This window comes from Leptonychotes weddellii, chromosome 5 (assembly GCF_054177405.1).
Source record: "Leptonychotes weddellii isolate Sample4059 chromosome 5, ASM5417740v2, whole genome shotgun sequence".
NCBI lineage: Eukaryota > Metazoa > Chordata > Mammalia > Carnivora > Phocidae > Leptonychotes > Leptonychotes weddellii.
Genome location: NC_138373.1, coordinates 136,975,925 through 136,992,861, shown reverse-complemented (window position 1 = coordinate 136,992,861; position 16,937 = coordinate 136,975,925). Strand labels below are relative to the sequence as shown.

General features: G+C 39.8%; 1 protein-coding gene across 2 annotated transcripts in view; it reads left to right on the top strand.

Moving 5' to 3' along the window:
* FGD6 (FYVE, RhoGEF and PH domain containing 6) overlaps positions 1–16,937 on the top strand; it is a 113,834-nt gene that overhangs the window by 78,238 nt on the left and 18,659 nt on the right. Inside the window, exons 9-15 of one of the 2 annotated variants that reach the window (XM_031037431.2) lie at positions 6,814–6,864; positions 8,159–8,217; positions 8,301–8,372; positions 9,051–9,119; positions 9,622–9,705; positions 11,251–11,330; positions 11,443–13,751. In XM_031037431.2, the coding sequence (XP_030893291.1) occupies positions 6,814–6,864; positions 8,159–8,217; positions 8,301–8,372; positions 9,051–9,119; positions 9,622–9,705; positions 11,251–11,330; positions 11,443–11,485 (458 nt within the window). In that variant the 3' untranslated portion in view covers positions 11,486–13,751. Of the gene's footprint in view, positions 1–6,813; positions 6,865–8,158; positions 8,218–8,300; positions 8,373–9,050; positions 9,120–9,621; positions 9,706–11,250; positions 11,331–11,442; positions 13,752–16,937 lie in introns of those variants that run through there. The other variant, XM_006741853.3, reaches the window with a different exon arrangement.

The following is a 16,937-nucleotide window of genomic DNA, read 5'->3' as shown; positions in this document are numbered from 1 at the left end:
AGCCATTCTTTTTCCAATTCTCAGTGTATATTTCACTCAGATTCCCTGCAGGTAGCTAATTGCCTCTGTTTCTGGAACTTGCCTTGCTAAAGATCTAGCAAGCCGACTGTGTTGCTAAAGAGTTTTCCTCTTAAGTGTTTGTCAGAGTCTTGGGCTTACATCCACTTGAAGAAACGCTGAAATTCAGTCAAACTTGAATTCACTTTGGTGTTTATATTTGCTTTATTCGTCTCTTGGCTGTTCTTTGGGTAGAAAAAAAATATACTTATCTCCCTAAACCTAAATTTGCTCTTTGTTGATAATCAGGGCGGTAAGAACCAAATATGGATAAGAACTTCTTTAAGTGGGGCTTGACTGTGCCGAGACTGAGTCTAAGCAAGTCTAAGTGACTTGCTTGGTCTGACCACATAGTAAATACAATAATAATTGTGTCCTTTCCTATTAGGATATAGAAGCTTTATGAGAGCAAAACCTTTTCCTGGGATGCCTGGGTGGCTCAGTCAGTTAAGCATCTGCCTTCGGCTCAGGTCATGATCCCAGGGTCCTGGGATCGAGCCCCACGTGGGGCTCCTTGTCGGCGGGGAGCCTGCTTCTCCCTCTGCCTGCCGCTCCCCCTGCTTGTGCTCACCTGCTCTCTCTCTCCTTCTGACAAATAAATAAATAAACATCAACAATTAAAAATGCATATACTACCATTACAAAAATAGATCTATTGATTGAAAAATAATTATTCCATTATTAGAATAGGGAGGTAACTTAAAAAACACCCTGTTAATAAGAATCTAACGTATGACAAAGTAGCAAGTATAAGACAGTAGAAAAAGAAAGGACTGTTTATTGAATAACCTGTTAAAATTTGAAAAATTCAGATTCATATGTCAGTGGATACACTAAAAATCAAAATATAAATAGGCAGAGCACAGAGGATTTTTAGGGCAGGGAAAATACTCTGTACAATACCATCATGATGGATACGTGTCATTTTATATTTGTCCAAACCCATAGAATGTACAACCCCAAGAGTGAACTGTGGACTCTGGGTGATAATGATGTGTCAATACAGGCTCATCAGTTGTAGTAGATGTACCACTCTGGTGGAGGATGTTGATAATGGGAGAGGCTGTCTGTGTATGTGAGGGAGCAGGAAGTGTGTAGAAAATCTCTGTTCCTTCTCCTCAGTTTTTTTTTTTTTTTTAAAGATTTATTTATTTTTGAGAGAGCGAGAATGAGAGAGAGAGAGAGTACATGAGAGGGGGGAGGGTCAGAGGGAGAAGCAGGCTCCTCCCTGAGGAGGGAGCCCGATGCGGGACTCGATCCCAGGACTCCAGGATCATGACCTGAGCCGAAGGCAGTCGCTTAACCAACTGAGCCACCCAGGCGCACCCTTCTCCTCAGTTTTATTGTGAATGTGAAACTGCTCTCAAAAAAAGCCTTAATTAAAATAAAAACTAAATATAAAGCAGTAAACTATAGTAAAAACAGGAAAAAATAAAATGTGTTATTTATTAAAACTCTAAGGATCGAGAAAAGAGGAGACATGGTTTTCTAAGCCCAGAAAAATAAAGAAATTATAAAAGAAAATATTGATACTTTTCCACTATTCTATTTTTTTAATTTTTTTTTAAAGATTTTATTTATTTATTTGACAGAGACAAAGTAAGAGAGGGAACACAAGCAGGGGGAGTGGGAGAGGGAGAAGCAGGCTTCTTGCTGGCAGGGAGCCCAATGTGGGGCTTGATCCCAGGACCCTGGGACCATGACCTGAGCCGAAGGCAGATCCTTAACAACTGAGCCACCCAGGAGCCCCTCTCATGTCTTTATAATGACATTTTAAATTGGTATATCCCCCCTTCAGGAGGGTTTCTCATGATATGTTTATCAGTACTTTAAAAAAAACCCTTTATTCTCACTGATAAGGAAATAGTCTGACCTATGGAAAAAGATAAATATATCAAGATACTGATCAGTGTTACTTATAATTAAAATGATTACACAGTTTATTACTCATTTATTATTATTCAAGCCTGTTAACTTTCAAGAGTACAAAGGGCATTATTTATAGTTTTGCGTGGGCAATAGGTATACAGCAGAATCATTAGGGGCAAATTAGGATATATGGCCACGCTATTTACAACAGCCAAAACAAGATAACTTTAAAATGACCTAAAAGTCTAATAGAATACCTAAGTAGCGAATAATATATCCCTGTCATGGGATAGTATTCAGCTACTCCTGTGGGGAAAAAAAAAACATGTGGGCTAGAATACTAGAAGGGGCTATAAAATCCTATGTATAATTAAAATTAAGTGAAATCAAACATTTATAAAAACAGAAGGAAATAATTTTAAATCATAATAGTTATTTTAGAGAGATGTGCATGGTTTGAGTTTTCTCCATTATTTAATTTTCCAAATTTCCTATTTTGCATTTTAGAATTCTTTTAAAAAATATGCTTCATAGGGACGCCTGGGTGTCTCAGCTGGTTAAGCATCTGCCTTCAGCTCAGGTCACGATCCCAGGGTGCTGGGATCAAGTCCCACATCAGGCTCCCTGCTCAGCGGAGAGCCTGCTTCTTCCCCTGCTTGCCGCTCCCCCTGCTTATGCTCTCTATGACAAATAAAGTCTTTAAAAATATATATATGCTTCATAATCTATTAGAATGATAATCATTACGGTTTTCCAATCTGGTCCACCCTACTTATTTTATGTATGAGGATACTGACACACAGAAATGCTATGGGGCATGGCCAAAGTCACATGCCATGGCTAGAGGTAGCTAGACGGTTAAGAATCTATCCTCTCACTCCCAATGAGGGCTCTTGACCACTTCACTGAGCTGCCTTGAAAATGGCAGCAGTATGTCTTGCAATATAACACTAGACCTTTATTTTTGGTATTTAAAATAATCTGTACTCTGTTTCAGGAGTCAGGCTCGTTCTTAGGTGCTTCTTTTAAAATTTGAATCTTTGACAAAGAAGCTTATTGACTAGACTTACTTTTCTGGGGATCCCATAATTCTGTATGTGTCACTCATCTCATTACATATTGAAGGAGGAAAGAAGAAATGTGGGTAATACAAAGGAAGACACGTCCTCAAATTCAAAACGCTTGACTTTGGAACGTTACTGTCCTGTATGCTCCATTTCCTATGTGCTCTGCCACGGACCATTTCTCAGCACGCAGTCCAGGAATCTGGCGGGGTGTTGTTGAATTAAAATGTCCCAGAATCCCACAGATGACTCATTTTTAAGAAGGGTTAATGTACTTCTGAACAGTTTTCTGCTTTAAGTTGATTATTTTTTGATTAGGTAATCAGGGTGATAAGGCTTACTAGGACTATTATTTTTATTTTTTTATAAATATAAAAAAATAATAATATATAATAATATATAATAATATATAATATATATGATATATAATATAATATATAATATATAATAATATATAATATAATAATATATAAATATAAAAAAAACTTAGACCTCTCACAAGATGTAGTATTTGCTGTGTCCTTATTCTTTCATTTTGGGCCTCATATATGAGAACAAAGTTAACTTGCATATCTCTTGAGGCACATGCTGTGTTTTGCTTAATTTTGTGCTTCTAATGGTGATAATAGGGGTTAATTAACTTTTATTAATCAACAATGCCACCTGGTGGCCAGAAAGTACATTTTATGGCGCCCGTGCACACTGCAATCAACCTTTTTGTCTTTTGATATAAATAACCTTAGCAGCATTTGAAGCATTTTTTTATTAGTGAAGTTTTTAAAAATGCCTAGTTTGGTTTGGCAAAAGTAAGAAAGTCATGGAATACTGTAAGTCTAACATGGCACATCGAAATGACTAGTCTGTTGTCATTGTTTCTCAGGAAACTCATGCAGGATACTTGGTTCTAAATGGTATGAAGTAAGAATTCCCTATGACTAACGCAAGCGTGTCTGTCTGGTCTCTGTTCCTGGGTTTCACCTGGGTTGTAACAGTCACTGGGGCAGCTGGTGGTTTCACTGCTCCTCCCGTCTGACTCAGAGGCTGATCGGTCACATTCTTCTCATTCTGCAGTTAAGGCACTGAGTGATTCTGAACTGAGGGGGTCATAGTCTTGTCTTCCTGGAAAAGGTAGAAGTTCTCAAAATGATATCCTGCAACAAGGTGCCCTGGAAATATAGATGGGTGGATAGATTCACTGGAAAGTTGAATTTCTAAAATAACGGTTTTGGAAAATTGGATTTTGAAAGTTGAAATTAATTTGGCCAAGAAAGTAAGCCTAACTCCTTTACCTCCTTGGTTAAAAGCATGATTTTGCAACACGTTGGTGGTGGGTTTTCCGCTCAGCTCATTTGTGTATTTCCACTCTGTTCCTTAAAGTTCAGGATAGCAGGCAGCAGCTGAACTTGAGCTCAGGGAAAGAAAATGAAACTCAGAGGCTTATCAGGCTCAGCCCCATGATTCTGAGGTCAGTATTTCCTAATACGGACATCTTCCACAGAGCTCTCTTTGTTTAGAGAAATGTGTCCATTTGCTTGGGTATATTTCTCTATTAAAGAACAAAAGTTGAAGACAAAGTAGGAACTTGACATTAATCTGATACTTAGGTAAATTTGCTTTCCTTTCCACACTCTTCACCTCACCAGAGGCTTTAGGGAACCTCACTTTTGATTAATGAGACATCCTGGATACGGAGAACATGTAGGAAGAAGAGTACGTTTTTCTCCTTAGCCCCATCACTCTCGTAGAAAAGTTAAATATTTGGACTCACCGAAGATGGCTTATAAATGGAATGCATTCTGAGTGGGGTCAGAATGAAATTAAGTTAATTTTTCATCTCCAGGTGAAGCAAAGTCTAATGTGTAATAAATGTATTTTGTTAATTTTTGTGGTTTTCTTATCCATGTGATTTGTGGCGTACTCTCCAACTTGTGCATTCAGATTGCTTTAAGAGCTAAATTGCTAGTGATGGTCTCCAGCAAGATCAAACTTACTCCGTGGTGTACAGAAGCTTAATGTCCTCATACATAGTGTCTCTCCAGGGCTTGTTGCCAGTGGTGGATATTTATAATGTGCATGTCTAGACTCATACAGGTTCTTGTATCACTGTCTCAAAGATGTACAGAGTTTCAGCAGTGAGGTGTGTGTGTGTGTGTATCATCTATTGAGTTTAAAAAGCTGACACTAACATCCAAGTTTCCCTTTGTGTCTTTGAGCATGACTTCATCAATCCATGGCATGAAATTATACCTATTCCATAATATTGCTGAATGGAGATTGATTCTGATAAAAGTGCAGTCTCTTGCTATGCCTTTCCTCTTTTAATTTTCTCAACTCCCACTGGCATTAGGATTGGTTTCAGCCTTTATTGCCTTTTACCCAAACACAATCCTGGTCTAAGAAAATTATTTATATTTTTATTCATTAAGCATTTCTTGTCCCCTGTATGCAAAAGCCCTGGCTAAGTGCTGCGAGGAATAGAAAGATGAATCAGATATGGGTCCTGCCCACAAGGAGCTTTGAGTCTAATGAGAAAATGATAGAAGACATAAAGTAACTACTGTAATCTATTATTCAAAGGGAGAGAATATTTCTTTTAAATGGGAAGTTTGATAAGAGAAGAGGAATTTGAGATGAACCTTGAAAAATAGGAGTAGAATTTTTATATGCAGAGACAGAAAAGGATTCAGTAGAAGGGAACATTAGAGACAAAAAGTATGGAGCCAGGGACCACATGGGAAGCATTTAAGGCATTATGCAGAGTCAGACTTTGGTCAGAACAAAGGGCCTGTGTTAGGTAGTAGAGAAAAAAATCAGAAAAGTCAGTAGGGATCATGTAGTGGGGGGAATTTAAATTCCAGGGAACAGAATTTGTTTTGGGGTTTGTGTGTGTGTGTGTGTGTGTGGTTTTTGTTTTTTGGGATTTTTTTTCAGAATTTGTTCTGAGAGGTAATGGGAAGCCATCAAACATTTCTCAACAGAGAATGAAGTACCTTGAGATCCCATGGCATTCCTTGCTGTTAAAGACTTACAAAATATAACCTATTGCTTTAATTTTTTTTCTGTATTGTAAGAACTACTATATACCACATAGCTTATTTAAAGATCAGCTTCATCGAGACCAGAGTTTCTCAACTGCAGCCCTATTGACATTTTGGGTCAGAGAATTCTTTGTTGTAGGGCTGTTTTGTGCATTTGTAGGATATTTAGCAGCATCCCTGGCCTGTAGCCACTAGATGCCAGTAGCACCCCCTTTTCCGTTGTGACAATGAGGAATGTCTCCAGACATTTCCAAATGTCCCCTGGTGGGCAAATTTGCCCCATTTGAGATCCACTGCTCTAGACATATGTATTGTATTCCTCTGCTTTTCTCTGATTGTTAGACTCTTAGATTGACAAATCCCTTAGGCGTTCAGTCTATTAATGCTTAGAATTTTGTACTGGACATACATCTGATTTGAAATTAAGGCATTTCATCTGTGTTGGACTAAAAGTGCTGAACTGGGCATCAGAGACCTGGATTTCTAGTCCTAGCTATGCCACAAAGAGGTTGTGGTTTCAGTGAGACCCTGTGCTCAGTAACCTGATACCTCTTGAAAATGACCAGTGTGACCCCTGATGCTCTTTCTACCTCTGAGCCTGTGTCCTGGTTTCATATGCATCTCCGGGCTTTATTCTTTCACATTTTTTAGAAAGTTAGCACACATTGAACTAGTACCTATGTTAATCAACAAGACTGACTGACGTATATTGAATAAGAAAGATGAAATGTTTTTTTCCTTTGTGCTTTATTTTACTAAGTATTATAATCCTTTCCCTCTTGTAGATTATTTGAAAAATCTTCTAGAGGACTCTGGAGATTACAGAGACACTCAAGGTAAATAACTTTCATGGTATTAATATGTTGCAGAAGTTCTTATATTACAGCTGGCCATGGGACCCAGCATTGTCTGGAGTGAGGAAGGTTCCTACTTTGCTCAGTCACTCTGTGCCAGTGGTAAATTCACCTTCTCTGGATGACTGTTGCTTGAAAAGCAGGGATTGAACCAGTTGATCGCAAGGTGGTTTCAGGCTTTAAAATCAGAGTCCGTGAAGTGATCAAACTATACGAATCAAGGATAAAGTCTAAAATAGCATATTCTGGGACTGTTTAATGCTGGACAATTGCCTTACCACCCTTCTACCCCTCACCCCTAGTAGCACTTAAAGGAAAACTTCCATTACAGTACAAGGAACTCATTGATACTCACAGGTTAATCCACTGTGTGTGTGTGTGTGTGTATCTTACACATATACACACACAGGGATTAATTCTGTTCAGGATAATAGTGTTTCTTTCAATTTATCCCCTAAGTACCTCTTTCAAATGCTATAGGTATATCACTGGCTCTAATTTGAAGTCCATGTCCACCCCATTAATTTTATGAATTTTTATCACATTTCTTGTGCATACTTTATATTTTCAGATTACAAAATGGAACAGGTTTTTAACCCATTTTGTAGAGATTCTTATTTGTTCTCTTAATCATTTTACTTCTACTTTTTTTTTTTTTTTTTAGAGAGAGAGAGCAGGAGTGGGGGGAGGAGCAGAGGGAGAGGGACAAGCAGACTCTGCGCTGAGCACAGAGCCCAACTCAGGGCTCGATCCTACAACCCCGAGATCATGACTGACCCAAAACCAAGAGTTAGCTCACAAAGTAATGCATGTCATTTCCTAAGGCCTAGTATGCTTCTTTGTGGCATTTCTTCCCTCTTGAGATCAGACTAAGAAAAGGCAGCTAAGCCCTGACCCTCTAAATCATCACTTTTCATAGTTCTGGTTTCCTATCCCAGGGTACTTCTCTCCTAAGGCAGTTCATACTGGAATGGTCCTTAACTTCCACGTGAAATCCTTTCCTTATCCTTGTAAGCTTCAACAGGCTAATCAAAGCTCAGCACAAAGCAAGCCTGACATTCATACTGTTGATACATAGCGCCTATAATGTCTCCCTTAAAGTCTTTCTCAGGCTCATTTTTTTTTCATGAGTCCTGTTTGTCCTTTGCTGTTGCCCTCATCGTCCATATTTCTGCCTACCCCAAGTTAACGGAGCTCCTCCAGTGGTTGTTGCTACCAATTCGCCATCTAGCCATCTGGACTAACCTGGTGTTCCTTCCATTTCTACACATTTTAGATGCCCTTGCTGTCGTTATAGAGGTTGCCAACCATGCCAATGACACCATGAAGCAAGGAGTAAGTATCTCGATTTCAGTGGCTGGCATACTGTTGAACCTAGGGGCCCAGGCCTTCATATGCTACATATTCTCTTTCTGTAGGACAACTTTCAGAAGCTTATGCAGATTCAGTACAGCTTAAATGGACACCATGAAATAGTGCAGCCTGGACGGGTAAGTGGTTTAGACTGCCTTTTGCAAATTTAATGCAGTGCATTTAGACACCTCTTGTAGCTGTTTTGTATTTCAGTTATGAAAATAGGTTATTTGTTGTTGTTACTCTCCACTGACTCGATCTGGATCAACTCTAAGTTCTATCCATTCAAAACATTCATGATTTAAGTCACTGTGACAAAAAGTCCAATTCAATTAGGAGAATGGCAAGGGACCCCACAGAGTATCTGATTAAATAGGATCATTTTATTGTGTAATACTAACTGACCTCACACAGCTTTAAAGACAACTTCATTTAAAATCTTTAATGTAAGAGGGGATTATGAGGGGAAGGAGAAAATTGGTGTTTTGGTTCTCCTCATAGAGCACAAAAGTGGCCTACGGAATGAATTCAGGAAAATTACAAAATGCAATTGTCAGGATGTTGGCTCAGTCAGTTACATTTCAGACCACATAGTACCCCTGGGACCAATCCTGGATTTATGAAACTCTGCCGGCTTGTCCAACTACTTAAAAGGTTTAAGAAGAAACCGTGACTGTAAAAAGTCACGTGGAAATTATGTCCACCCAATCCCACCTCCAAAAAAAATTCTGGAGAAAGAAAGTTGAAAAACAAATTATATGCATATTGTAGTTGCGTAAGGTGGGACTAAATGGGCATTTGTTTGGATGAATCAGGTTTTTCTCAAAGAAGGAACTCTGATGAAGCTGTCTCGGAAAGTCATGCAGCCCCGAGTGTTTTTCCTGGTAAGTGGCCATGTGTGTTTCTGATGAGCCACAGGAGGGGATAATTGCCTAATAGAAGGAGACATTTGTATATGACAGATAAGCTTACACATTCAGAGAGTTTTAGTGGGATCTTTGGCTGACTGTCTTGCTTACTTGCATTTCAAGTATGGGGAAAAAAGTTCTTTTATGATGCATAGCCAGGAAATTATTTCCTTTTTGAATTCAGTTTATGCCATTCCTAACTTAGAAAAGTTGATTGTAATACTTTAGTGGCATTTAGAATTCAGAAAACATACCTGTTACAGAACTTGGAAAGAAAGCACATTTTCTAGAAATTGCCTTTTTATTAATAATTCTAATAAAGCATTCTGGATGGCCATAGTTTAAGCAGACGTAAGTGTTTTTATTCAGAGAAATTTTAACAACAAAGTAGTATTTTTCCTTTATTTCAGTCTTACCAGTGTCTTGGTAGCTGACATTTGTTGCTTTACTTCATCCTATGCAACATTTCTACTTTCAGTTTAATGATGCCCTGTTGTATACAACACCAGTGCAGTCGGGGATGTATAAGCTGAACAATATGCTTTCATTGGCTGGAATGAAGGTCTGTGCGTCTGCTAGAAGATACTTCTTTTCTTTTGTTTTCTTTTTTTAAAGATTTATTTATTTATTTATATTTATTTGAGAGAGCGAGAATGAGAGAGAGAGAGCATGAGAGGGGGGAGGGTCAGAGGCAGATGCAGGCTCCCTGCCGAGCAAGGAGCCCGACGCGGGACTCGATCCCGGGACTCCAGGATCATGACCCGAGCCAAAGGCAGTCGCTTAACCAACTGAGCCACCCAGGCGCCCAAAGAAAGACTTTTTTGAATATTGGCTTTTTTTTTTTTCTCTTTTAAAGAAAGACTTTACACTTTGTGTCATGTAAATGCATCTTTTGAGGTCTTTTCCGTAGAGCTGCTTTAAATTCTAATTTTTTTTTTAAATATGGATTTGGGGAATCAGCCATATGTTTTTTTTTTTTTTTAGATTTTATTTATTTATTTGAAGAGAGAGACACAGCAAGAGAGGGAACACAAGCAGAGGGAGAAGCAGAGTTCCCACTGAGCAGGGAGCCCGATGTGGGACTCGATCCCGGGACTCCAGGATCATGACCTGAGCCGAAGGCAGTCGCCCAACTGACTGAGCCACCCAGGCGCCCCGAAGATATTTCTTTTCTTAACCCAAACATACTTAGAGAAGGAGCCCTAAGATAATCATCTTTCTCACATCCCTGACTTTTCTCTCTCCCTGTGTTACCGTTTATATGTTCATTTATTCATTCATTCGTTATTTGTTCACTCATACATTCATTTAATCATGAGATATTTATGGAGAACTATAAACAAATCATGGTAATAGATTTGGCCAAAAAAAAAAAAAATACAAAGATGGATTGAATCATGATTGTTTTTGTTTCTGCCTCACCCAGTCCCCGTCCCCCCGCCCAGGAGCTTAGCAACTAGTTGGGAAGATAATAGACAGTAATAAATACCACTGTGAAGTTTCAGTTAACGTTTTGGGGAGTTCTGGGGCGCCTGGGTGGCTCAGTTGGTTAAGCGTCCGACTCTTGGCTTCAGCTCAGATCATGATCTCAGGGTAGTGAGATTGAGCCCAGAGCTGGGCTCCACACTCAGTGCGGAGTCTGCTTGAGATTCTCTCTCCCTCTCTGCCCCACCACCCCCTCCTTAAATAAATAAATAAATAAAATCTTTTTAAAAAGAAAAATTTGGGGGAGTTCAGACAATAAGGAATGTGCAGCTTTCGGTGGGACCTGGTGGAGGAGACAGGGAGAATTGAGGAAGTCTTTGGAGGAAGAGCCACGAGCCTTAAAGAATAGGTCACATTTGGCCACACTGAGATGCAGGGAAGGCATTCCAGATAGAGGGAGTAGCGTCAGCAGAGGCCTGAAGGTGGGAAAGTTGGGCCTATGTATATATAGGCATTTAACTCTGGCACGCAGAGCATATGAGGGAGAGTCATGGTACATAAAGTTGAGGATGGAGGTTGGTGGTGGCTGACAGCAGCCAGGGCATTGAGCAGTTTTAGCTACACTTCAGAGATGAGATTTGCAATAGGCTGAATTTGCTCAAACTGTTTTGCTTTCTTCAAGGTCAGAAAACCCACCCAAGAAGCATATCAGAATGAACTAAAGATTGAAAGTGTAGAACGCTCCTTTATCCTCTCAGCCAGGTAAATTTCTAAAATCTGTGTATGTGAACATTTGCCGGTATTACAGGGTCATACATCTCCAGCATTTTTTACATTTAGGTTAACTACTACTTTCTTTTTTCCTTCTTTTCAGTCCTAAAACCATGGAGTTTATTCTTGGCTTACCATGTAGGTAAAATGTCTGATTGCTGATCCAGTAATGTGTTTGAAGCACAAAAGTAAAAATGTTCTGTGAAGAGAATAATAATGCTGAAAAGTGCCTTGCTGATCTTTTTTTTTTTTTAGTGAATACTTCAAACTTTTACAATGGCACCTAATGTTTTTAAAGATACCTAGTGCTTTATAATTCACTAGGAAGTTTTCACGTAACATTGAAAGGTCATAACAAACCTAGGTACTGTCATCTCACTAAAAATGAGGAAGACTAAGTTAGAGAAAAAGTGAATTGCTGTCTTCATGATACATAGCTGGCAAAATCAGGATACAAATAGAAATTTTTTACTTTTAAATCTGTTGTTATTTATGATACCACATTGCCTCAAAATGGAACCTGCAGTGACTTACTATGTGTAAATCAAAATATATTACCATTATTTAAATCAAGTGCCAAGGAAACCAGAAGCTGTATGACTCATACGTGTACATTACTGAGTTACTGGCCAAGTGGCAGAAGTGAATGTTTGGCAGGATTTGGCTGGTGTAGGGAGAGACACCAACAGCCACAGCATGCTCCACTGCTGGACCTGGATAGCAAGTCTCAGCAGCTCTCAAACGTAACCTTTAATGTAATAAAAATAGTAGCAAACACTTATGTAGCATTTACTTTGTGCCAGGCACTATCCGAAGCACTTTCTGTGTTTTCATTCATTAAATCTTCATAACAACCTAATAAGGTGAGTTTACTAATTTTATACCCATTTTATGGTGAAAAAAGCCATCCAACTATTAAGTGTCAGAGCCAGGATTTGAACCCAGGCAGCCTGCTTCCCACTGTGTCTGTACCAGTAAAATCAACTGGAATTCTTAGTAGCAGCTAGAGTCCTAACTGGAGCCATTTAGTACCTGGCATCAGGCACAATGCTGAACTTGTCATTTATTTTCTCTTTTAATTTCCATGATAACTAGGAGGGTAGGTGTTGTCTTGACCTTCCAGATGAGAAAAATACAGGCTCAGAAAGGTTAAATAACACATCTAAGATTATACAACTACTAGGCAGTGGAGCCCAAATTTTAACCTAGGTATATCTGACAGTGAAAGTCATGCTTTCAACCATTATCATATTGCCTATGTCCATGGATGTCAAGGACTCAGACCAAATGTCTGACTTCCCATACTCAGGACAAAAGCAGCCCCCTGGGTCATTGTTACTCTTCTGAAATGGAATGGCCACTGTGCCTGATACCAGATCTGGGGATGAGAGAAGACAAATAGGTTTTGTTCAAGGTTTGTCAAAAGCCAACTACCAAAGCAAAGCAGTTTCTGGGGGGGTACCTGAAGCATCCTGCAGATTAATATTTGGAGAGTGATGGTAAACTCTTGGTCACCTGGAACTGAGACCCTTTTTTGTTTGTTTTGTTTGAATTTGAGTTTGAATTTGAACAAAAGTGCCAGGAATATCAAGTCTCTATGTAGCAGGCTCCTGGCAAATACTTAAGCTTGGTTCTTAAAATCAAGAAAGTGACTTTCAAATATCCACAGAGAAAATACCTACAGGAAAGTCAAGTTTTCAGTTGCACTTAAATATCCTAACTAAAAATATGCTTTGGTAAAAACAATTACATTTTATTAAAAACTAAGTAATTTAGGAAATGATGGTAAGTCCTTTTTTCTTTGGTTGCCATTCAGGCAAATATGTGGATGTCCAGATCAGCCTCTTAGACCTTAGTAAGGTCTTTGGAATTTTATGTGTGATAGGAAACCATCTGAGGGTCTTAAACTAAGAATTGGTATGATCTCATGTATATTTTTAAAAGAGGGCCCTGGCTTCTTTGTAGAAGATAGACCATCAGAAACTAGTTTGGAAGTTGGGAGACCAGGTAGGAAGCTAGATGAAGCTCTCTTGGACTAGAATGGTAAGAAATGGTCGGAGTCAGGTAGAGTTAATAGGATTATTGATGGATTGAACGTGGGTTCCGCGGGAAGAACGAGAAAACCGGAAAGTTCTTGATAAAGGGAGAGTAAATTTCCAAGGGAGGATTAAGGTGGCCTGGGGGAAGGGGACTGTTGCATGCTGAATGCCGCCAGTGTGCCATGCTCTTCTTCTGGGCGCCCCCAACCACAGCGAGCGGGTACGGTATAACCTGTAGGAAGGAGATGAGAGGTCCTCCTGTGATCTGGGTCCTGTCTACCTCACCAGCCTGATTTCCGTCCATTCGCCCTGTCCCCCACCCGCTACAGAGCATGGCATATACTGCCAGCGTGGATCTGCTTATTCTCCATGCATGCCAGCCTACCTCACATCCTTCTGCCTTTTGCACAGGCAGCTGCCTCTGCCTGGAATTCATCCCTTCGTTCAGTAAGTAATGTGGATCCTCTACCCTAGGCCAGGCATTGTGCCAGGCATCAGGATAACGTGGAGAATTAAAAGGGTCCTTCCTTCCCTGACCTTGCAGTCTGTTAGGGAAGACATACGCTTAGCAAAATGTCAACACAATCGATTATTATTGTGATTAAGTAGTACACAGGAAGACTACCCGGTGCTATGAGGCTGTAAAACAAGGAGCCTTGAACTACCTTTGGTGGAGAAAGGGCAGTCAGAGATAGCTTCCTGAAAGACCTGCTGTGTCAGTTGAGTTATAAAAGATAAGAGTTGGATAGCAAGGCCAAGAGGAAAGGAAGAGGCTGCTGGTCATTGGGAATAATGTGTAAAAGGCCCTAAGGTGGAAAGGGCATAGCAGATTAAAAGAACTGAAAGACCAGAATGGCATGAACATAGAGAATGAGAGGGAAAGCCAAGGTAAGCCTGGAGGGACAGGGGAAAGCTGAGGCAGAACTTGTGGATTTTGGTCTTGAGCCAAAGAGCCACAGGAAACCACTGAAAGGTTTGTACAAGGGAATGATGTGATCAGATTGGCCTTTTTAAAAGTTGGTTGGTAGGTGGAAAATGGTTTGGAAGGGGAGGTAAAGGAGATGATGATTGGGGTTGAGAGCCAGAGGCATTAAGAGCGAGTCTCTGGCTCGTACCCTGTGCTGGCAGGGGTACCATTCCCTGTGATAGGGAACGCCAGGAGAGGAGCAGCGTTGGGTGAAGAATCAGGAATTTAGTTTCAGATGTGCATGTCGACCATGAGGTGCCTATCAGTCATGGAGCCATCAGGGCGCCTGGGTGGCGCAGTCAGTTGAGCGTCCAGCTCTTTATTTCAGCTCAGGTATTGACCTCAGGGTCGTGAGTTCAAGCCCTGAGTTGGGCTCCAAGCTGGGCATGAAGCCTACTTAAAAAAAAAAAAAAAAAATGGAGCCATCAATGAGGCAGTGCCTGTAAAGATCTAGAGGTCAGAAGGGAGCCCAGACTTGGCATATATTTGGGAGTCATCAGCTTAGAGAAAATAACCAAAGCTAGGAGGCCGAATACAGGTGCACAGAGACACTACAAGGTTGCCTGTTGAACTCCTCAGTTCTTCCAGTCCTAACATACTCATCCCCTCTGCAGAGCTTTCCCTGCTACCTAAATAAGGTAATTTACTGCTTCTCTGTTCCTCATTTACCTTACCTTTATTGTATCATGCAGTAATTACTTGTTTTTGTGTCTCACCTCAATTAGATATGAGCCCTTACAAGTGGTATGTTTTTTATGTGAGATTCGTGGCTTAGTACCTGGCCCTCGGTAGGCTCCCACTAAATGCAACTCAGATGAATTGAAATGAAGTGATGTGGCCTTTAGACCTCAGAATAGCATTCCATAGTTACACAAGGAGTAAATGGTGTGTCAAGATCTAACATACCAGAAACCCCTTCTATTGGAGGTTTTTTGGAATGCATCCCCATCAATGGGAGAATGGTGCTTATTTAATATAAATTTGCTTTCTGGGTAATGTACACATTCCATAAAGAAAAGAATACTTGGTTTAACTGCATTTTAAGTGAGTTTAACTGAGGAAGGTGCTGATTCTTCTGCTAACTGTGTTACAAAAGAAGACCTAGAGTCTCCACTCAGTACTGCAGGCAAATGTGTGTGGTCTGTGAGAAATGTGTTATCAAGAGCTGGTAAACATTGTTTTGGCAGATCCCCACACAAGAGAGAGCCAGGAATGATTAGATGAAAGAACAGCATATGTGACATGATTTGCACAGTCAAATCACATTCCACATGCTCCCAGGGCTCCAGAAAAATCAGACGGCAATTCTCAAATTAACCATCTGCCTCTCTGCTTTCTTTTACCTCTTCCACTGAAAAGGGCGGAAGGGGAGAGAGAGGGAGGGACAGTATTTTGTGAAGGTTTACTTGGAAGCTTAAGCATATATTCTCATAGCGTAATTCAGAGAAGAGAGGTGAATGACACACGGTGGTGAAGGGTTCAGTCTTTAGCCACACTTGGGTCTGATACCAAGTCATGTAGGCTGTTGTCTAAAGCAAATTGTCTAACATTTCAAATCCTCAGATTGCTTATCTGTAAATGGTGCTCGTTGGTGATAGTGATGGTATTGGGGAAAGGAGATGTAAGATCCAATATGTATTCCGTGGGGTAGCTCTGAGGATGAGATGCGATGACATTTGCAAAGCATTTAGCACAGTTGGCTGACATGTAGTAACTTGAATAAATGGCAGCTAGTTGGACAGTAATGGTAGAGTGTTTGGCTTAGAGAAATAAGAGCTGTTGTATTTGATTTTTAAGATTCTGCCACAATAATTTTTTTTCTCAAGTATTTCAAAACTTAAGATTGCTGCCATAATAATTTTTTTTACTTAAGATTCTGCCACAATAATTTTTTTTCTCAAGTATTTCAAAACAGATCGCAGATATCAGGTCATTTTGCTCCGACATACTTTCATATGCCTTTCTAAAACAAATACACATTTCCTTACACAATCACATTCCCATTATTATGATAGATTTTATTTTATTATGAGAGATTATTAAAGTCTGTCTACACACACATACACACAACCTAAAATGTGCCTCTCACTCTTGAGTATTCAAAACTGAATGTGCGGATGATACCAGCAATGATTTGGAGTCACCAGAGTTTTTTTGGGAGGAGATATGGTTACAATAAAGCAGAACAAGAATGCCTTTTTCTGAGCAGGCTTTCCCCCTATTTGGCCTATCTCTGTCTAGATTTGAACCCTTTAGCTCCTTATGACCTGAGGGTAGAAACAGAAAGCAGGATGGGCGGAATAGGTAGGGGATTTCCCTTGTTACCCACTCCCTAAACATCTGTCTGTGGTACCAAATATACGTTTCCTTTACTCCAGTGCCCTTTCTAGGAGTTTTTAGTAATATTTAGTAACCTAAAAAGAATTAGTATTCCATGTTGTAAATTTGGATTTGAAACTTGATTCCTTGGAATATTTTTTAAATTCTACGATTATATCTCAGGAAACTCCCTGGTTATGTAAATAACCATAATTATTAATTGTATGACTAGCTCTTAAACCAAGCAAAAAAACTTTCACATTTAAGAGACTT